General features: G+C 54.7%; 1 protein-coding gene and 1 pseudogene across 1 annotated transcript in view; one reads left to right on the plus strand and one right to left on the minus strand.

Moving 5' to 3' along the window:
• Positions 1 to 22720, plus strand: part of TMOD1 (tropomodulin 1) — a 77129-nt gene that overhangs the window by 43138 nt on the left and 11271 nt on the right. The window contains exons 5-8 of the mRNA XM_075558986.1: positions 6657 to 6746; positions 7781 to 7911; positions 9417 to 9524; positions 12533 to 12676. Coding sequence (XP_075415101.1) covers positions 6657 to 6746; positions 7781 to 7911; positions 9417 to 9524; positions 12533 to 12676 — 473 coding nt within the window. The remainder of the gene's footprint in view (positions 1 to 6656; positions 6747 to 7780; positions 7912 to 9416; positions 9525 to 12532; positions 12677 to 22720) is intronic.
• LOC142457896 (small nuclear ribonucleoprotein Sm D2 pseudogene) lies at positions 10067 to 10429 on the minus strand (annotated as a pseudogene).

The following is a 22720-nucleotide window of genomic DNA, read 5'->3' on the forward strand; positions in this document are numbered from 1 at the left end:
AGGGCAGTTGACACCTGCCAGAGTGCAGCTACCTGAGGGGCACCTTGGGCCATCTTGGGCCACCCTCTCACTCCAGGTGTTCTCTCTTCCCCTGAGGCCCCTATCCTGGGATTCTGTGGGGACTAAGGCTGGAGCATCCAGCTGTAGTCCCCCCACCTTTCCTAGGAGGCAGGAAAGCCCCTTTGTGCCTGCCATCTGCCCCAGCCCAGGCCTTGGCAGCAGATCCTGGGGATGACTGCCGTTATCTCTGCCTCCTGAATGGAATGACAGGCCTTGTAAACCCGGCCAAGGCAGAGGCAGAAAAGAGAACTGGATGTTCTTTTTCAGAACTCAAAAATAGCCCTTTTTGAGTTTGGGGAAGATTGAGGCGCGCTCTCTCTCTCTCTTTTCCAAATCAAGTTTGCTGGCCCTAATGCAGCCTCTCCAGACTCTCTGTGGAATGAAGCAGGAGGCCGTGTTGATGTGCTGTTTTCTCTCATCGCTTGCTCCTGGGGACGAGGGTGCACAAAGCCGGGAGGAGGCATGTTGTGCCTTGGTGCTGGACCTGGTGCCAAAGGGAATGTGTACACACCAGCTTCAGACTCACCAAGAGACATGTCACCTGGCCCTCCTTTCCTCCCTACCTCCTTCCTTCCTCCTCTTCACAACCCAAACTTCCTCCAAGCTACAAAATGGTTCTTTCTTCTTAAACCAACTGTTGGCATGTATTCCTCCAGAGAATGTCCAAGATCTGTCTTTAGAATCCGGAAGTCGGGACAGGCTGTAGAAGTTTGGAGCTGCTGGCACCCAGCGTGTGAACAAGAAAGGCCCCCTCCCTGGGTCTTGGCAAACCATTTCCCCCTTGAGTGGGCTGGACAACACGGTGCCCTCAACGCCCACCTGGGACGCTTACTGCAAAAGCCGGGGGGGGATAAGAACGGGAGGAATTATTGGGCGGCTAAGTTCTAGAATGGACAGGGTCTGTATTCAAACACACGCCACCTGCACCCGCTTACCCAGAAGATGAAGGCCAGGGCTCAGAGGGGAGCCCAGGGATCCTTCCATTTTGCCCCTGGCAGTTTCTGGTGGCCTTCTTGCCTCCACCCTCCTTTCTGAGGTTTCCAGGAAGCTGCCATCGAGCTCCAAGAGCATCTTCCAGCTCTTTATCCAGATGGCAAGACCGGCATGCCAGAGGAGGCTGATGCTCACGTGATTCCCAGCCGCCTTTCCATGCCTTGCTTCTCCCGAAAACCAAGCTGCAGCCCTGAGCCGCCCCCTCCGTGGGAGCTGGAAGCTCGGGCCCGGGAGGTGACTCACGGTGATCTGATTCACCTGCTGCTGACTCAGGCCCTCCACTCCCGGTGCCCACGTCGCCACAGCCTAAATTAAAACCCAGAGAGCTGGGAATAATGCAGACGTCTCTCTCGCAACCAGTTCTCCTTCGTGATGAAGAGGCAAGTCTAATTTTAGCTGAGAAGACTCTTAGAATGTGAGAGGCAGAAGGGGCCTTGAGATCAACATTTCTTGTGGTTCTCAGCTCCTACTGAGCTGCAAATTCACCCACGGAGACGGAGGAGAATATCGCCGGAGACTGGGCTGGCTCGTCCTGCATGGAGCCTGGGAATGGATGTTTAGAGCTTGCCAGATGACATGTATGTGCATCTGTGACTGAGAACAGTAATTCTGGTCTAACTCCCTCATGATATCCAAAAGACACATTGGTACCGAAAGATGTACCCAGAGAGGGTGGGGCTTTGCCCAAGGTCACAGGATTCAAGCCTGAATTTGAAATGTTGCCCATAGAATCCTTGAATTCGCATGCCCTGACTCCCCATCAGGGGCTCTCATTGTGTTTCTCTAGCAGGAAACCATGTCCAAGGAAGTGGCTTGACGGTTAGAGAGTCTTCACCAAAGCTTTACCAGCTGTCAGCTGTGTGCCAGGGCTGGAGGAGCTAGAGATCGCAGCCTGCCTTGATCTCCGGCAGCTCACAGGCCAGTGGCAGCACATGTGTATCCAGCTGTCTCTACTACCCTGTAGACTCCCTGCTGTAATAAACACCAGGTGTGGAAGAATCCAAGGGGAGAGGGAGGAATCCAGAAAGACTTCCTGGAGGAGGAAGGGTTACTCAGTCTTGAAGGATGGTGGCAGGACTGTGATATGAAATCCAGGCTACCCAAGTGAACTTGAATTTCACTTCTTTCAGATAAACCGTAAGTTTGATAAATATGTTCTGCTCAATAACTGGGGCATCCCTGTACTTTGGGGGTGGTAGGGGAGAAAGGTTATTTATCTGAAATTTACCTGGGCACTTTGCCTTTTTCTTTGCTAACTCTAGCTATCCTGTTATGCCCTTGGGTAGATCCCACCAGAAATTAGAGACAATCTCAAGAAAGACAAGCTGTGGGATGACGGCAATAACTTCACATGTGAAGAAAGCAAGGTCATTAGGGGGAAAAAAGACCACAATGAAAACCAGAAGGAACTCAGAAACTCTCCCTTAAACATGGAGCTGCTAAGGCGACTGGGAGAAATGATGGCATGCAAAAGCTGAGCAGAAAATGCCAAAGGGTGGCTGAGGAGACCAAGTGAAGGTCCATCCCAGTGAAAGGTGCAAAGACCTGGAGTTAGGAAACCCAAAGGGCAGGACCACACAGCATTTCTCCATCTGTGCGAACCGAAGGGAAAATGCAAGCCGCAAGTGGTAATAGTCAAGGATTCTCTGGGTAACATTTAGAATGATCCCAGAAAGCATCTAAAGGTGACAGGAGGAATACACAGAGTCGCTGTGAATGGGCATTTCACTATTACACCTGGTATCGAAGGAAAAAGTCCACGCCGTGTTGAAGATACTAGAGGAAGACAAGGCTCTGGGAATTGACGGCATGCCCATGGAAGTGTTTGAGCTAACCCATGTAGTCCTGGAAGCCCTCACTAAGCTGTGCCAAGAAATTTGGAAGACAGCTCCTGGCCAACCGACTGGAAAAGATCCAGGGGCGTGCCCTTTCCAAAGAAAGCTGACCCAGCAGAATTTAGACATCATCCAACAATATCACATGCAAGTAAAATTTGGCTTAAGATAGTTCAAAAGCAGTGGCAGGGACCTGCCGGAAGTCCAAGCTGAAGACAGAAGAGGATGCGGAACAAGGCCTGGCATGGCTGACGTCAGGTGGGTCTTGGCTGACAGCAGAGAACACTAGGAAGATTTTCACTCGTGTTTTATTGACTATGCAAAGTCCTTTGACTGGGTGCAGGGGGTTATAACATTCTGGAGACGGGAACTCCAGAACATTTAACTGTGCTCGTGAGAAACTACATCGACCAGGAAGCTTTTTTTTTTTTTTTTTTTAAGCACAGCAAGGGGAAACGGTGTGGCTTAAACTTGGCATGAAGGGTTGCATCAGGCTTGTGTCCTTTTAACATACTTACTCAGTCCGAACGCGGAGCAAATAATCCAAGACGCTGGACTATGGGAGGAAGACCATGCATCAGGATCGGCAGAATACTGATATCAGTGTTAATAATGTTTGTAAATGTTATAGGGAACACGCATAACCTGTTTGTTTAAAGTACAGAGAACTTGCAGCACTTACTGTTGATGATCAAAGATGCTAGCCTTCCATCTGGACCACCCTCAATGTCAAGAAAACAAAAATCCTCACAGTCAGCCTGATACCGTCAGTCTAGTCAGTCATGATAAGGAAGAAACGATTGCCCTTGTTTAGCCCTGAAAGCCAGGCACGCAGGAAGGTGGGGTGTATTTCCCTCTTTCCAGGGAAACCCTTGATGAAAGTCCTCTAGGCAAACACGCAGCCATCTCATTTCATTTGCATCCACCATCAGCGTGCATGGCGGCCGCAGTCAAGAGTCAGAGGATGTATCGCATTGCAGGTTGAAGAGCGAAGGCGTCACTCTGAGGACCGAGGTGTGCTTGACCCCAGCCCTGGTCTTGCCAGTCGCCTCACACACACAGGAAAGCCGGACACCGGAGAAGGGAGCCTGGAGAAGGATGGATGTATTCGCATCGCGGAGCTGGCAAAGAAGACTGACTGTGCCATGGACCGCCAGGTGAACAAACAATCCTGTCTCGAAAGAGGTACACCTAGAATGCTCCTTTGAAGCCAGACTTCATCCCAAGTACTTAGGACATGCTTCCCAGAGGGACGCTGCCCTGGGGAAGGACATCCTGCCTGGTGAGATGGGTTGACACAATGGCTGCACCAATGGGCTAGAGCTTTAAGAACAGCTGGTAGGGTGGCACGGGAGCAGCGTTTCAGCCTGTTGTGCCCAGGGCTGGAACCCATGTGCTAGCACCGTCGGTAACGAGCAGTCCTGCCATTGTGATTAGCGGCTGTTGACCGAGTCAGCCCCACCTCAGTGGAACCCACTGAAATCCGATGGGGATTTCCGCTAACTGATTATTTGGAAGCAGGTCGCAAGATCTTCCTCGTCTGTCTTCGTCTCCGAGCTCCACAGAAACCTGTTCAGGACTGTTCTCACAGACGACCTCCCCAAGAGGCGGGTGCTGGGTGAGCATGAGGTGCACTGACTGGCAAAGGAGCCAGATCTCCCACGTGGGAGATGGGAAATCCATCACCGAACCACGAATGCCCCCTCTGGCAGCCCTAGCGGAGGCCCTTTCAACCATGGCATTCCAAGTGGAGAGAGAATGGTCGGCGGCAGGGCATTCAGGACTGGCAGAAGCAGGAGGCGTTCGCGAGCAGTGGCCGTGCACCTGGAGCAGAGACAGTGGGCAGAGCCAGCCCAAGGAGGCCCTGGGACCCAGGTGCTGGAGTTTGGACTTGGTCGTCAGTGGCCTCTGTCCTCCTCTCTGGATGGCTACAACAGGCCCAAGGGCAGTGGTTCTCAACCTTCCTAATGCCGCGACCCTTTCATACAGTTCCTCATGTGGTGGTGACCCCAACCATACAATTACTTTCATTGCTACTTCATAACTGCCATTTTGCTACTCTTATGAATTGTCATGTAAATATCTGATATGCAGGATGTATTTTCATCGGGCATAGGGCATAGTGATTAATTACAAAAGCAATATGTCATTATATATTGTGAAATATATATTTCTAATGACAAATAAATGAAATGTTGTCTTGAAGCATGATGTAGCATGGGTAACAGTCTTCACACTGGGTACTCATATGTAGACGTGTCTGCATGTGGGCAGACCCGCCTGGAGAAGGATAGAGGAGCGGTGTCTCGGTTCCTAAGACCATCGGAAATATGTTTTCTGATGGTCTTAGACGACCTCTGTGAAAGGGTCATTTGACCCCACAAAGGGGTTGAGACCCACAGATTGAGAACCTCTGCCCAAGGGCATCCCACACCCACCTCACCCCTCTGTGCACGGTCCTTCACACACAGCCAGAGAAATAGTCTCAGAACCCGTCAGACCCTCCCACTCCCCACTCGAGTGGCTTCTCAGGCAGAACCTGGGGAAAACAGCTGAACTCCGTACCTGAACCTAGAGAATTCCATAGGGTCTCGCCTTGCCCACTTGAATAAACTCCATCCTCAAGGCGCGTTGGCAGGGTTAAGGATGGTAAAGTCTGGGTAATATAATTAGTTCTCGGCTTCAGCGGTACAGTGAAACCACCTGGGAGTTTTAAAATAATGCAGATGCCTGGGTCCCAGCCACAGAGATTTCCATGGAATTGGTAGGCCTGGACATCTGGAATGTCTACATTCCCAAGCCATTCCCAGGTGCAGCTGAATTGAAAACCCCTGCTGTGAAGCGTCTTCCCTGGGCTGTTGGAGGTGCTCAGTAGGTGGGGGTGGGGGTGATCACTGCTGTCAGCACCCCCATTTTCAGCTTCATCTCACACCTTCCTGTGCCCCACCCTCCCTGGGCTACCTTTCCGCCAGAGCAGAGGGGTGTTTGTTTCCCTTTGTGGCGCTTGCCAGACTCGGTGCTTATAGGGTGAGCTGGCTGGTGATTGACTTGCGTCTCCTTCCCTAGCAGGTTGTAAGGATGAGGGCACAGACCTGTCTTCCTGGTTCTCTGCTGTGTGTTTCCGGACCCCCTTCCTTACCCTTCTGAGTGCACAGAAGAATGACTGGACATGGCAGGGATCTGGTCAGCTTTGCGTTTCCAGAAAGATCTTTCTGACGGCTCCTTTGTCACATGCTGGAGGAGAGACCGGAGCCAGGAGACCAGGGACTGTGCAGTTGTGACTAGAAACGAGAGCGCTTCTGCCAGGACACAGTGGTGGCGGGAGGCATGACCCCTCTGAGCATCTCAGAGGGAAGCTGGCTGCATGGGGTAGACAGTGAGGGCCTGGTGTGGAGAAGAAGGTGTCATGTGACTGCGATGTTACCCAAAGAGACAGGCAGGGTGACAAGATGGAAGGCTATCCAACGAGAGAGGCTGTCGCCGGGACAGTTGATGACTCTGTTTTGGTCCAAGTTTGGCTGGAAGTCCCAGGGGGACCCTGGGGCTGGGGAGATCTCAGACTCTGAGGGTCAGGACTAGAGAAGTCTAGGCTAAGGACGGGCTTGAAGGTCATCTGGTGAGAGGTTTCCACCTAGGGACTTGCGAGCCACACGTGCACTACTTACCATTTCTGATAGCAAAGATGCCGCCTGGGATGCGGTGTGTCTGATCCCAAAAGGCTTTTCTGTCTGTGAGGGGTAGTCATGGGACCTTTCTCTGTCCCCACAGCTATCCTGGGCATGCACACCCTCATGAGTAACCAGCAGTACTACCAGGCCCTGGGCAGCAGCTCCATTGTGAACAAGGAGGGACTCAACAGTGAGTACTCAGCCCGCCACCCCCACCCCCAGCTCACTTGCAGGAGGATGCCCGAGATGTGCAGGCCCTAAGGCTGCTCTGCTTTTGCCACTACTCTCAGACACTCTGGCTCCTTGCAGATGTGTGTGTCTAGCCAGGTCTGCCATGCCTTTCCTTCGCCTGGGCCCCCAGGACCTGCATCTTGCTTACAAAGCCCTTGCCTCTCCCAAAATTGTAAGCAGATTCGCCTCCAGTCTCCTTTGCCACGTCTTAGAGGCTGACTGCTTATGCTCCACCTCTTGGTCCCGCTGGGGTTCACCTTTGGGCTGGGTTGCAAGGACGTTGAACTTTCTTTCACGTTGTTAATTGGCTATCCAACTGTCCCAACACCAGTTCTGAAGCGTTCATCCGTCCACCCCTAGGCTGGGCTCTCTGCCCCGATGGTCACTTTTCCCCTCGCCGTGATTTCGAGCATCTCTTCTGCTCCCTGAGTCCCACTGTCCTTTCCTGTGCCGATCCCACCTGTGTCATCTCCCTGCTGGACCCAGTGAGGAGGGAGGGTGCCGAGAGAGCAACCACCCTTCCCTTCCGGAGCAGTCACGCCTTCCTTCCCAGCCAGGCTTCCTTCCCAGCCAGGCTTCCTTCCCAGCCACGCTTCCTTCCTTCCCAGCCAGGCTTCCTTCCCAGCCACGCTTCCTTCCCAGTCACGCTTCCTTCCCAGTCACGCTTCTTTCCCAGCCACGCTTCCTTTCCATCCAGGCTTCCTTCCCACCCAGGCTTCCTTCCTAGCCAGACTTCCTGCTGCCCTTACAGGAGCTACAGAGCGCAGCGAGGAGGGCTGCTCCCGCTCTACCGCTGTGAACACCGAGGCGAAGAGGCCTTAGGTAGTGGCGGGCCTTCCAGGGTAGAGGCCAAGCCTCCTGGCTTTGTGAGCAGTGCTGCTTCCATGACGCATGTGCAGCCCCTGTGACACTGCGTCTTTGCATGTCCCTGACCCCCCACCCCGTCCTTTCCCTTCTCTGAGCCCCACACCTTGTATCGGTCACTCCCCCCAGGTGTTATCAAACCCACGCAATACAAGCCTGTGCCCGACGAAGAACCGAACTCCACTGACGTAGAAGAAACGCTGGAGCGGATAAAGAACAACGACCCGGACCTTGAAGAGGTCAACCTCAACAACATCCGGGTAAATCCCTTTTCTCTCCCTGCATGGGAAAGGCCTGTCGGTGGGCCATGCTAACCAGGTGCACACAGCTCAGGCGGGGCCGGCGGGTGAACTGTAGCCTGTGTGGGGCTGGGTGTTTCTGGATTAGCAATATGGACAAGGCCTTGCCAATAGGAAGGGGCGCCAGGGGTGGACAAGCCCAGATGTTCACCCCAGGCCAAGCCAATTCTGTCTCTGGAACCACTCCATGTTGTCAAGAGCATGCACACACACACACACACACGCTGCTGCACCATGGGATCTGCAGACTCAGGGACACCCACACCTTGGCCGGGGTCTCCCCTGAGCCATCCCTGGGCCGTCTCATATGCTCATGCACAACCTCATCTCATAGCCCAGGGGGCAGTTGGTAGCCCCATGTCCAAAGTCATTCTCTGCCGATATTTCTCTGGACATGGCCCTGTGTGGCCACCGAGGACAGAGGAGGGGCAATGGACAGACTGTCCCACCCTGCCTGGACAGGCTGCAGGAGGAATTCAGAAGCAGGCACAGCTGCCCTCGCACCTGTTCCACTCGGAGGCCTGTGAGATTAGTCTGGAGGCGGGGTAAGACAAGAAGCTGCCCCCCTCCCCTGGTTCCTCTTTCCCTTCTTCACTTTCTTTTAAGAGGCTGCCAGTCCCACGGCACCATCAGATTGGAAGCCTGCCCCCTCAGTGCTCCTCTCCGCTCCCACGGGAGCTAGTGTGACACCCTGAAATGAGAGACGGGGGAACATAGCCAGGGCCTCTCAGGTGCCTCGGTTGTCTGCTGCGTGCCCAGGGTGCATGCTGGCAGTGAATGCCAGCCCTTCGGGGTGCCGGAGCCTGGCCCCGCACCCTCACCAAGGGGGCTCAGGCCGGTGCCCTGCTTTCTTCTGTCTCAGTTTCCCGTCCTGCAGTGAGGTGGTTGGGCTATGTGAGTAGGTTCCATCTGAGGAAGTGGGTTAAAACACCTGCATCTAAGTCTCGTGCCCCGGGCTCCTGATGCCATTGTCCTGGGCAACCCGGGCATCAGTCTTTGAGGAGCGTTCCCCAGGAGCCTCTGACACGCAGCTGGGGCTGACACCCACTGGGGTAGGTGGCTATTAGAGATCATCTCGTGCAGCCGCCCTCGTGCCCCCCCCCCCACATGCTGTGCTTTCCAGAAGCCGGGCAGAAAGGAGGAGAAACTTTGCCAGAGTCACACATCAAGTCTGGGCAGTGGACCAGCTCCGGCCTCCGCGTCCCCTGCCCTGGACCTCTCCTCCAATGTCCACGTGCAGCTCTTCCTGGGGAGAGTTTTCTCAACCAGTTTACCAGAAAACCCTTCTCGGAGTGCATCCATTGGGAGCACAGCCAGGGGGCAGGCAAAGCCAGACCCTTTGGCCACTCAGCCTTTTGGTCAGAAACCTACTAGGAATGAGCCAGGAGAGCGCTGCCCCATCTGCCCGCCCCATACCTCCCTGTCCAGGTGGAGGCTGCAGGTCACGGCTGGTTTTCTTTCTGCAGAATATCCCCATCCCCACCCTCAAGGCTTACGCAGAGGCCCTGAAGGACAACTCATACGTGAAGAAGTTCAGCATCGTTGGAACTCGGAGCAATGACCCTGTGGCGTATGTATGTACCTTTCAGTGTGGACTGCATTGGGGGCAGGGGGCATAGAAATGTGTGACTTGGGGACCGGGTGTACCCCGGGGATGAGGACCCCTGCGTGGTGTATGGAGAAGGCACGGGGCGGGGGCCTGACACAGGCAGGAAGGTCCTTCTCACAGCCATCCCTTCATCTCAGAAGCGCCTTCCCAGTTTGCAGACGGTGATCCTGAGGTTCAGAGGTCAGACAGCTTACTTGGTCCAAAATCACCCAGCAAGCAAAGAAGGCAGTAGGGTTCAAACGCAACCTGTGTGAACTTGAACCCCACTTTGCTCTCACCTCAGCGCATCATGTCTGTGGCGGGGCTGGCTCCTTCCTGGGCCTCAGTTTCTCCATTTCTAAATCAGTGTCTTCATCAGCAGGTCCCTAAAGAGGGATGCTCATTTACATTTTACCTGTGTGTGAAAAGGCTTCAAATTTCAAATGAAATTGTACTTTTTTTTTTTACAACAAACACTGGGCATTTATTCTTCTGGAGATGCGGGGCAGGGCTCCCCGGCCTGGCGGTGCGGCCCTATTTGCCAGCGATAAGTGGGTTCCGCAGCACCACGATGACGGAGTCGCCTCGCAGGAACATCTTGGAGATGTAGCGGTCTTTGTTGACGGGCTTGGACTTCTTCTTGCCCTTGCTGCTCTTGGGGACCTCGGTCCACATCTCCTTCACGTTCTCCAGCACCATGTTGCAGTGCCTGTCGAAGGCCTTCACGCGACCCAGAAACTTCTTGTTGTTGCGGCAGTTGATGAGCACCTGGGTGTTGTTCTTGACCGACTGCGTGAGCACCGAGAGGGGCCCCGTGTTGAACTCCTCCTCCTCCCGCTTCTGCAGCTTCTCCGGGGTCATCTCGCTCTTGGGCTTGTTGAGGAGGCTCATGGTGCTTAGCTTAGCTGCATTCTCCGATGAAATTGTACTTTTTATAAAAATAGCCATGTGTTCTCCTAAAAATAAAAAGCACTTGGTACATGTTTCAGCATCTGGCTGTGCCCACCACTGAATCAGGCTCTGCGAGCACACCTGTGATCAGGCCAGCCTCCACCCCAGCCGGCACAGCCCATGGTGCAGGGTGACTGCTACCCACCACGAGCAGATAAAGGGGGCAGGAGCTAGCTATCCAGCCTGGAAAGAAAGTGTATCAAGTAGCAATCAAGTCTTTTCTGATTTTTAAAATAAGTTTCTTCTAATTTTTTTGGAAATACTATGACTAGCCCACAGTTTCCCTCTCTATGCTGCCTCGGTGGCCCCACTGGGCAGATGACCCCTGCCCTTCAGTGGGCACTGAGTTTGCCCATGCAGACAGAATGGGAAGGGGCAGTCCCAGGCCCTGTCCGCTTCTGCACCACTGACCAGAACCCAAGCATGTCCGTGCCGGCTCAGCTCCACACCATGAAGGCTTTGGGGCGTGGCCTCTGTGCCAGGCCAACAGCTGACATCCGGCCATTCACACATGAATGCCCATTTTCCAACACTGGCTGCTTCTAGGCCAAAGGGCAAATAGTGCTGCCCAAACTCTCTGCTCGCCCCCTCCCCCGCCCCGCCACATGGCCCAGTGCCTCGCCTGGGCCCCAGTTCCTCCACCATGAACCAGCAAACAACGAGTTAACACCTGCATGGCAAGGCTTCTAGGACCTGCTCAGCCACCAGCTCGTCCCTCCAATGAGATTAGTGCACTTGCTTCAACCAAACCAAACCAAACCAAACCAAACCATGCCAGTGCCAAGAGGATTCCAACTAAGAGGGAGCCTAGAGGCAGAGTAGGGTTTCCTACCGGGGTTTCCAAGGCTTCATCACAAGTCCTGGTTGAGGGAGGGACGGGCATGCCAGGCACCACGGGGCCTGCATCCCTTCACTCGGGGACGGGTGGCCCAGTGGAGCAAGCTGGCATGCACCGCGGGTGAGCTTGGGCGGGAGCTCAGGAGTCAGAATGGACTCAATGGCAGTGGGTTGGGATTTGGAGGTTTGAGGAGGGAGCGGTGACTTCAACCCGGAAGATCCCCTGCGGAGGGGTCCTGGATCTGGGCGGTGAGCTGGGTCCCAGCAAGCAGGTGCCATCTGAGAAAACACCTTCCTCCCTGGTGGGGAGCATGTAACCAAGCCCGGGAGTGCACACCCTGGGCCTGTGACCCTGGAGTCTCCTTCCACCAGCTTCTAATTACCTCGGATCCTGCACGTGCTCTGCCATTGACAGTGCTGGGGACACCTGAGCCCTCTCCTCTACTTGCCCACTAGGCAAAAATTAGGTGGGGGGTCAGGGATCTGGGGGGGGGGTTGTTCCCACATCTGATTCTTCCCTCTCTGCTCTGAAGGAAATGTTGAATCCTCCAGAGAGTAATTGAGAGTATGGGGGGGGGTAGGAGGGGGGGCAGTGCTTGGGACTCGGCAAGTCACTCGGGGATTACTCACGGCACCCATGGGCTGGGTGAGCTCTGCTGCCACTGCCCCTCCCCCCAAGAGGATGCAGGCTAAGACCAGAGGCCACAGCAGGGTAAAGTCCATGGTAGCAGAATGGTGTGGGTCCCGGAGGGAGGTGTTGGATAAGTCCTATGGGGGTTCAGAGGGACGTCCGCAAAGGCTCGTGGAGAGGGGGGCGTTTGCAAAGGGCCTCGACGGCTGTGCAGTGTTTGAACAAGTGAGGCAGAGAGGACAGGACATCTCAGTGGCAGCCTCAGCAGAGGCAGGGCAGCGACAGACACAGGGAGCTGAACACCGTCCCTCTGTCGGGGAGCAGAGGGAGGAGAACCGGGCACAGAAAGAAGCCTTCAAGTGCAGGCTGAGCGTGGTCCTCCCCAGTGGGGGTCCGGGAGTCCTGCAAGTTGGAGGGAGGAGGGACATGCAGCTGGTCTTGGGTGGTGGCCATGGTGAGTGGGTGCAGCTGCTCCCTCCCAGCAAGGCCCCCTCAGTGTTCAGGAGTGGTCCAGGAGGGGCTGCAGCCTGGCTCCTGTGCCTCTCGGACATGCCAATTTCTTCCCGGGGTTCCAGGCTCTAGCTGAGATGCTCAAGGTGAACCAGACCTTGAAGACCCTGAATGTGGAGTCCAACTTCATTTCTGGAGCGGGGGTCCTGAGACTGGTAGAAGCCCTGCCCCACAACACGTCCCTTGTGGAGCTCAAAATTGATAACCAGGTAAGACGGGGCGGGGGAGTCTGGTGGGCTTTACATCTGCAGCTCCCCATTCTGTGCTTGGCTGCGTGCTGCGGGGTGAGCAGACGCTACTGACCAGACACCCCCATGAGCCCAAGACTCCCCAGTCCCTCCCTCTCCACCGGGCTTACCTCCTTTCTTCATCTTCCCCACCTTTGGCTTGTTCCCACCCAGTTTGGGAAGGCTGACTCCTCTGTCCTTGGATGGTGCTAGCGATGAGCATGTCCTTCCTTATGTTGATTGACTGGAACCGGCTCCCTCAAGTGCTTGTTGGCTGGGCATGGCTCTGCCCTCTGCAGCCCATAGGCTGTACCTCGAGACAGATCTCAGAAACCATTGACGTCTTTTCCACCGAGCTGGATAGCCCCATTGCTTCAGGCTTACCTCCACCCTCCATTCATCAAGCCCCCCTCTATCCAGGTGTCCTGGGAGTTACCCTTTTTCTGTCACGTGTGTGCTTTAGTCATGTATTGGCAGGCAACTCTTTCCTTCTGACTTTTTTTCTTTGAATAAATCATTTTAATGTCTTAAAAATCATTTTAACGGGGACTCTTACAGCTCTTATAACAATCCATACATCAATCGTTATCAAGCACATTTGTACATATGTTGTCATCATCATTTTCAAAACATTTTCTTTCTACTTGAACCCTTGGTATCACCTCCCCTTTTTGCCCTCCCTCTTCCCCCTTCACCCTCGTGAACCCTTGATAAATTATAAATTATTACCATTTTCATGCACCATCTGCTGTCTCCCTTCACCCAGTATTCTGTTGCTCATCCTCCTGAAGGGGTGTTATTCGTTGATCATTGCCATTGGTTCCCCATTTCTCCCCCTCCTCCCCGCCTCCCCCTACCTTCATGGTATGGCTACTCCCATTACTGTTCCTGAGGGGTTTATCTGTCCTGGGTTCCGTATGTAGAGAGTTCTTATCTGTACCAGAGGACATGCTCTGGTCTAGCCAGATTTGTCAAGTGGAACTGGGGTCATAATGGGGGAGCATTAAAGGAATTATGGAGGAATTAAAAGAGGAATGTTGTATGTTTCATCATGCTATACTGCATCCTGGCTGACTCCTCCCTCCCTTTTCTGACCCTTCTGTGAGGGGCTATCCCATTGTCTACAGGTTTGGATCTCCACTCTAGCCCCCCTCGTTTGCACTGATATCATTGTTTGTTTTGGGTCTTCTGATGTCTGATACCTGATCCCGTCAATACCTTGTGGTCACACAGGCTGGTGTGCTTCTTCCGTGTGGGCTTTGTTGCTTCCCTGCTAGATGGCCACTTGTTTAACTTCAAGCCTTTAAGACCCCAGACACTGTATCTTTTGATAGCTGGGCACCATCAGCTTTCTTCACCACATTTGCTTATGCACCCGTTTTGTCTTCAGTGATCGTGTCGGGAAGGTGAGCATCACAGAATGCCAGGTTATTAGAACAGAGTGTTCTTGTGTTTAGGGAGGCCTTGAGTAGAGGCCTAAAGCCCCTCTGCTACCTTAATACTTAGCCTATAAGTATGTGTACATAGATCTATATCCCTATTATTGTATATAAATATATTTACATATATACATACCTATATTTACACCTTTATATGATGCTGGTAACATATCGTAGATGGTTACATGTGTCGAGCGCCTGCTGTGAACCTGCTCCATGTAACATATCTGACCCTCACAGCAACCTTGGAAGGTGTGTAGAGATTCACAGGTCCAGTTTGCAAAAGGAGTGGCCCAGTGAAGCCAAGGAACTTTCTCAGGATCACAGAGTTATCGTTTCAGGAAGCAGGACTGCAATCCAGGCTTCCTTGGGCCCAAATCCAGACTCCTTTAAAGGCTCTCTGTTTCACGGAGGCAAAACTCAGTGCAAAAAAAGGTGTTTGTTTTCTGCATAAGGTGTTTGCTGGTTGGGTGCAAATATCTGCCTAGAAGGAAGATCGGCGGGAATTAGAATCGTAACCACTGGTTTCCCTGAGCAAGATTATTAGTGCTTGTTGTGGCTCTTGCGACTATGAAATAGGCCCAACCGGTGAGTGTACAGCTCGAAGCACCCTGCTGCCATGTGCCCCCTGTTTGGGTCCAGAGTGGCAAGTGGGGCGGTGTGTGGGGGGGCCTCCCAGGGACTTGGAATGTGCCTTCCCCATCACAAGGCATTCAAGACTCGTCCCACCACCCCCACCCCACCCCCGCCTGCTTTTGCTTTTTCGCCTCCTGGGAAATCCTCCCTCGCCCTGCCCCTACTGCCACCTCTGCTGGAGAAACGTTCACAGGGGAGTATTTACACCATGGAAATGGGCAAAAGCTTCAAATCAGGAGTCCTCCCATCCCCCTCTCCTTCCCCCTCCCCACCCATACACCAGTGTATCAGCATCAAGCTGCCTTCTCCATGAGCCCACTGTAGCTTCTCCAAGCTTCCTCCCAAGGACGGGGAAGGCACCACCTTCCTACCATACTCCACTCCCAAGCTGTGTGTCTTGCTGTGGGGCTCTGTCCACCCAGCGAGGGCAGGGTCTCGTTGCTTGTTTTGTAATGTATGCACAGAAGGCCCACAGCCAGCATTGGCCCTGCATGCACATGACTGCACGGAGTCCTCAACATCCTTCCCAGGCCGGCGACCTCGCCACTGCCCTCCCTCCCTGCCCCCACTGGCCCGCCACCTCCAAGGACATCCCTGGTCCTGCGCGGTTGAAAGCGGGAGGGCAGAGCAGCTGAACAGAGGCAGGCAGCAGCCTTGAGACCCGACACTCGTAGGACTCCAAGCTCTGCCAGCAAGCAAGTCAGGGCCTCCCCAGTGTCTGCTGACTCCTGGGCAGACGCTAGGTCTCTGGCCACCAGGGTGGACCGAGCCACTTCCCTTCCCTCTGGCTGCTGTCCCCAGAGATGGAGTTGACCATAGCCCTCGTCCCTGTAGAACATCCTGGCGTCAGCACATTCACTCCTGCAGCTTTAATGTCCTCACTGTAAACGGGGGCTGCTGAGAACCATTCCTTCGGGGGAGGTGACAGCTGCCAACTCTGCTGCTGCGGTTTAGAGCTCCTTGACAGGTGGGTGGCCCAGGGAGTTCACACAGCGACTTTACCTGTTGGGCTGCAATCTGCCAGTCGGCAGCTCAAAACGGCCAGCAGCCCCTGGGGAGAAAGGCTGTAAACTGTTAGTCTCAGGAACTCACACGGGAGGTGGGAGGTTGCCAGCCATGGCAGGGAGCTTGCTTTGTTTGGAGGACACTGTCTGTCCATTAGCTCCTGTGATGCTCACCAAGACCGTGTACATGGATCTTAAGACCCCTGGCTTCAAGGTGCGGGGGCTGAGCTCCAGGCAGACTAGGTGACCTGGTGCAGGTCACACAGTAAGTGGCAGATCCTTAAACCCAATGTATGTCCGTGTGAGCGGAGTTTGGCTTTTCCAAACCCCATTTCTTTGCCCCAGGCCCTGCTCACCCCAGGGAATGGATGGCGTTTCTTGGTGGGTCCATGTTGACCTTCAGTGAGTGCTGGCTGCACACCAGGGCTGGACTGGGCTCTGCCCTCCCGAGTCCACTTGGTAGGGAGGTCAGCAGGTGCATAAGAAAGCCACAAACAGTGCGCCATGGGGCTTCCTGGAGGAGGTGGAGTTTGAGATGAAGCCCCCACGGTGGAAAGTACCTCAGACAGTGAGGTGGAGGCCAGGATACCCCCTGTGGGGAAACAAAGCCAACACCCAGGAAAGCCAGCCAGCCCACCTAGAAGCTAGAGGCAGCCCGGGCACCTGGGCGGGCAGAGCCCCATGGGAGTTGGGAGTCTGGAGGGCTGGTTTAGGGAAAGTGAACTCTGAGGGTTGTCCTCACCACTCGGAGCTGTGCTTTGGGGAGAGGCAGCTGGGTGGGCGGGAGAGGACTGGGGGGAGGGGCAGCACAGCCTGGAGGCTGAGGAGACCGCACAGAGCTGGGGGTCCCACAGGAGGGGCAGACCTGTGGGCAGTATGCTTTTGCAGGACTGGACCCTGGAGTTGGCCACAGCGGGGTGTGGGAGGTGGGACTCTGGGGAGGGGACTCTGCTGGCTCTGCTGGCCCAGGCTCAGGGGAAGGCCACTTGCACGCTCCCAGAACACTCCAGAAAGCCTGGGCACGGCGAGCTGAGCTGCCTCCTCTGGATCTGCAGCGTATGACACAGAGGAGGTGGTGAGTGGCATTTGATTTACTCCTCGCTCTTGTTAGGCACGGAGGCTGGGGCTCTCTCCTTGGCCCTGGAGCTGGTAACCTGTGTTCACGAGGCTTTGTCCTCCCTCTTCCTTATACGGCCAAAGAAAGGGACGTAGGCAGTTCCACCCAGGGCGACATGGAGACTCGCAGTCCTGCTCCGGGCACAAGTGGGGGAGCCAGGACGCTGCGGCCGTCTGTTTTCTCAACAGCCTCCCGTTATCTCTGAGCAGAGTTCTGCTGCTGCCCGATGCCGATAGGGCTGACTCGGGACTGCTGGGGTGGGGGTGGGGGAGACCCTGGCCTGGACCTGCAGGAAGGGTTCTGAGACATGATCCAGTTCTGAGACATGATCCGGCCCCGCCTTTCCTTCCACAGGTGGGGAATATGAGGCCCGGAGACCCGGAGGGCTGGTTTTAGCAGAACAGGGTGTCACATCGGGGTTGGAACAGAGGTGTCCTTGATTCCAGCCAGGATGTCACTCCCCCGCTCCACCCCCACCCAAGGATAGGAGAGACCCTCCCTGCCCGCAGGGAGCAGGCTCTACAGAGTGGGTGGGTGATGCTGCAGGCTGCCCCATCTCAGGTGGGCGTATCCAAGCAGGGAGTCAGGCTTCATGGGGCGCCCTGCGGATGTAGAGGCTAGGAGCTGGGCTGCAATCCACAAGGCCAGCGGTTTGAAACCTCCAGCCGCTCCTGGGGAGAAACACAGGGCTTTCTAACCCCAGGAAGAGTAAGGGTCTCAGAAACTAGTAGGGTAGTTCTATCTCGACCTATAGGGTCGCTATGCGTTGGCATCAACTCCACAGCGGTGAATTTTGAGATTTCCAGATTCACCCTCTTAATCTCCCCAGGCTTCTCCCCACAACCCGTGCAGAACAGACAAGGCCTGGAAGCAGGGTCCCTCCCCGACCGTGGTATTGGCAGGGTTGGGGAGGGCGATGAAGGGATCGGCTGTGGAGCCCTGGTGGCAGAGTGGGTTAGGAACCCACCCCCCACAATAGCTCTGCAGGACAAAGAGGGGGCTTTCTGCTCCCCATCCCGCCAAACCTGGGCAGCTTTGGGCTTGGCTAGAGGGTGGTGGGTTGGGTTTGGAGAGCATGGGCCAGATGCCTGACTCTTCACTGGACAAGCGGGGCCCCCAGGTACTAAGTGTGGGTGCGCTCTATGGTGAACTCATGGACTAGAAGGGAACGAAGTACATTGTTTTTCCTTGTCAAGGTCAGATTATTTTCTGGGTGGAAATGAGTTTAGAAAGACCCAGTGGGTTTTCTCACAGGATGACGCCCTCGTCATTTCAGATCCCCATGGGCTCGAGCATAGGAACAATTGCGAGGCAGTGTTTCAGTCTGTGTGTGGGGTCCCTGTGGGCCAGGGCCAACCGACAGCCCCTAGCCACCACTGCCACCACAGCGCGGCAGAGGACCCCCTTTGTCTCAAAGTGGGCCGAATATGACCAGTTCTGCTGCAAAACATACCCACTCCCTACTCAGTGACTCAGTCGGCTCTAAACACTAGGTTGTTGGACAAAGGAAAATGGGCATGATGCAAACATGAAGGAGAATGACATCAGATCGCGTCCTGGAGGGTGGCAACCTCAGCACAGAACTGCGGAAACACACCATTCCCTAACTGCCAAACACTGAGGACCCCTGCCCGGCCAAGCTGACACAGAGCTCTCACCGTCACTGCCAGTGTGACTCTCGACTCGCCCCTCGGTGCTCAGCCCTGCTGGGTGTGCACCGTCGTAACCGTAGATGGGCAATCTCTTCCTGCCGTTGCCAATGTGACCGTTTGGCTAACCAGATCGTTGGTAAGTGAGGAGTAGGTGTGTAAGCAAAACTCACACTTGACCACTGCGGGCAGGATTTTCTGCCCCGTCGGGCTCGTCTCTGCTCCTCCTGCACGGTGGCTGGCTCTCCGCTGGTGTATGGGAGCTTTGTGTCTTGTCATCACATTGTGTTCTCCAGAATGCCAACCTGGAACTAGGAGGCTTTGATTAGCTAAGAGACGTGTGCCCCGGCCTCTTCCTCTCAATGGACACCGTACTCCTTTCCTGACCGAACTTGGCAGGGGAAGGAGTGAAAATCAGTGGAAGTGAGAGGAAGCGGTCTGAGAGCAAAGGAAAGCCCCTTCGACACCGGGTCAGATGGAGCTGGAACAATCTGTGACAACAGCCAGCTCTCGCCACGAGTCAGATGCCCGCGGAGGCGGCCGTCTGTTCTGGAAATCCAGGGGCTTTCTAGACAGGCCACAGACTAACCCAGTGCAGACCTGCCTTTGGCTCCATGACCTCTGAAATCCGACCAAGGATCACATTCTAGCTTAGCCCCAGGGCAGCCTCTTATTGGATCCATGCCTCGGTTTCCTCATCTATGAAATGGGAATAACCATCTCTGCGTGGGAGAGAATTTAGCGTGTCACTATCTGCTGATCCCTTAGATCGGTGTCTGTCCTCAGCGTTAGAGGAATGGGTATTCCTGATGCCCTGATTACAGGGTGCAGGTGGGCAGTGGCCAGGACCGACCTCTGAGAGGCAGATTCCAGCTCTAGCCAGGAAGAAATTTCTCCTCCTTCCTCTTTCTCCTCTCCTTTGTCACTTTTCTCCGTTGAGGAGTAATAGACCTCTAGTCTGCCCAGGCACCTTGGTGGTGTCGTGTGGAACGCACTGGGTGGCCATTTGCAAGGCTGGCAGTTCGAATCCACCAACTACTCCATGAGAGAAAGACAAGGCTTTCTACTCCCATCAAGAGTTTCAGTATTGGAAACCCACGGGGTGGTTCGATCGTATCCTGAGTCGGAATCGACAGGATGGCAAAGAGTGGTACCTGCAGTGTAGCAAATACAGCTTCAGGATGCTGCTCCATGAACGTTGACATCTGTGGTGACTGATTAATCACCAGCCAGGCCAGCTCTGGAACCTTACAACTCCCCCATGCCCCTTCCCAAACAGGGTCCCTTCAGGCACGCATACTCCGATCCCATCACCACAGATGAATTTTTGTCTATTCTTAAACGTCCTATAAATAGACCCACATACATCTGGTTTCCTGTGCTCGACACCGTGAGTGTGTCAAGTCTCGAGGGCTATGTGTAGCTTCGAGCAGTCGTCCCTGGAGAAGGACCTCATGCTTGATAGAGTAGAGGGGCAGCCAAATTGAGGGAGGCCCTCAGCAAGGCGGACCGGCCCCGTGGCTGCTGCTATGGGCTCGGGCGTAGTGACCGTTGTGAGGACCGGGCAGTGTGTCGCTCTGGGTGCACAGGGTTGCTCTGGGTCAGAACAGACTCGGTGACGTCTAAGAACAACAACAGCAGCAGCATACGAGCTATGTAACAGCCCACCTTAAAAACCACACAGAGCGTGCCCAGTCCACAGTTTCTGAAGATCTCCAGCCCAGGAGCAGCCTAGTTTGGGCCCAGGATCTCTGGTGCGGTTCCTCCACCTAGGATATCTGGGGATGCTGCTAAGGTTGGCAGAGGACTCAGTGCCTCACTGGTGACTGGCCAGAGGTCCTCTCCATGGGACGGCCTGAGCATCCCCCTGAATGGCGGCTGACTCGCCCGCCCGCCCGGGGGTGAGTGATCCAAAGCAGAGAAAGAAAGCCACCAGCGCCTTTTATGACCCGACTGTGCAAGTCACCTCTACCCCATGCTCTTGTCAGGGGCATTCACAAAACAAAGCCAAAGGCGAGGGGAGGGGAGAGCACTCGGCTCTACCTGTGGAAGGGAAGCGTGTCTGAGAGCTCTCGGACATGCCTGGATGTGACCACGTATTCTTTTAGCAAGGGCGGCCTCTCTCGCTGCCAGTGCTACGCAAGGGTGAGGCGGTACGAGCAGAGCTGAGGGTTGGCATGGAGGGCACGTGAATATCCAAAAGGGCCTGGGACTCTGGGAGCCCGGTGCTGTGTCCAGCCCCTGCTGAGGGCCAGCAAAGTGCTCTCCCTAGGCGTCCTCAGGGAGGGGCTAGGCTTCCTGCTGAAGGAGCTAGGCCAGCAGGAAAGGGGACCGACCTCATCTGCCGAGCCCAGGGCCGCGAGCCCAGGGCTGTGCAGAGTGCTCTCCCCCAGCACTTTCAGGAGCCCAGCCAGGTGGCCGGGTGCAAAGTTACTAGGGTCCTTGGTAACTTTGTAGGGGCTGCTCTCAGATTTCCAAGCATTTCAGGAAGCCCTTGCCTTCCAGACCACAAAGGAAAAGCCAGAGTGGGTTGCATCCAATGTACAAAGTGAGTTTCTCGATATCCCTGGTGCTTGTCTGCAGAATGGGGGTCTTGGAGACCCTGGTCCAGGGCTACCTGCTGGAGCACCTGCCAGCGATTGCTTTCTTTTGGAAGGACAATCTAGCTGTCGCTGCTTGAACTTCAGGGCCCTGGTGGTGATGGAAGCTAAGCAAAGTCGGTAGGCCAAGCCCACCAGTAGCTCTTCTCCAGAAAGATGAGGCTGTCCACTCCCCTAAAGATCCCCAGCCTTGGAGGCCCTGTGTTGGATCACTATCACGAGGGGTGGGCTCAGTGGGAGTGGATTTAGTGTGGGTGTTTTAACTTAAGAAGTCTTCCTCCCCAAACTCACTGCCACGAGGACCATGCTGATGATTCGCGACCCTCTAGGACAGAGCAGAGCTGCCCTTGGGCTTTCTGAGGCTGAACCTCGTTATGGAGCAGAGAGCCTCACCTTTCTTCCGTGGAGCCGCTGGTGGTTTCAAACGGCTGGCGTGTGGGGTAGCAGCTCAATGCACAACCCACTCTGCCACCAGGGTTTGAGGTGCAAGCGGTTAACACATTCCGCTGCTAATGGGCAGACGGAGCTTTGAGTCCACTCAGAGATGCCTTTACAAGGCCTGCAGACCGACCGACTTGTCCCAAATCAGCCCAGTTCTATTCTGATACGTAAGCGGTCACCATGAGTCAGAATGTCCTGGATGGAAGCAGGCTCTCCTTTTTTGTTTTTCATTTAAAACGTGCCCATCTTTCAGGCCAGCATTTCCACACCTCCATATTTACCTGAGTGGGAATGCGCACTCTCCATCCAGTATAGCGCCCGTGGGGGCGTTCCCTGCCTGCCCTCAGGATGATAGAAGCCACTTAGGTACCCATCTGTACCTTTCATTGGCCATGAAACCCTGAAAGGGAGAGAGGTCAGTCTGTATGCGCTTGGAAAGGTTTCCCGAAAATACTCCGGGCAGAAGGCAAGACGCAAAGTGGTAACTATAGAGTAACTATATATAGGTAACTATAACACATGCACACACACCACAGACCCAACCGTGTAGTCGCCTGCACATCCACGCATAGAAACATCCGGAGGACCTGGCCCCCTGGCACGGCGGGTGGCTACGCCCAGAGAGGGGTTGGGACTGGGAGACCCTCGCTTTACTCTGTCTCCTTTAGTATCATTTGACTTTTCCATAGTGAAGCTATGTTTACTCACAAGTTACTGAGGTGGTTTTGAGCAAATCTGAAAGGGGCGGGACTTCCTTCCTGGCTGCTCTCTCGCTGGCTTTGTTGTGCCCAGAGGCTGCTGCAGTCAGTCCCGACACGGCTGGACCTTGGTCCCTCCCCAAGAACTTCCTCCCATTTTTGAGGTCACCCTCTTGCCATCCAAGTAAGCTATTTATAGACTCACAGAAAGTGTGCTCCAGGGACCTTAAAGGTCATGACGCCTAAGCCTTCCCCATTCACGGTGCCATCTGAAGATGCCTGACAAGAGGTGGTCTTTTCTGTCTTGCATACCTCCAGGGACAGGCAGCTTACTACCTTACAAGGCATCTCCTTCTGTATGCAGACTGCTAGTGGCTGTCAGTACTTGGCTCCTCTTCTTAGCCTGCCATCTGCCGTCCGAGCGCTCTATGAAGCAATTCAA

Source organism: Tenrec ecaudatus, chromosome 10 (assembly GCF_050624435.1).
Source record: "Tenrec ecaudatus isolate mTenEca1 chromosome 10, mTenEca1.hap1, whole genome shotgun sequence".
NCBI classification, from domain to species: domain Eukaryota; kingdom Metazoa; phylum Chordata; class Mammalia; order Afrosoricida; family Tenrecidae; genus Tenrec; species Tenrec ecaudatus.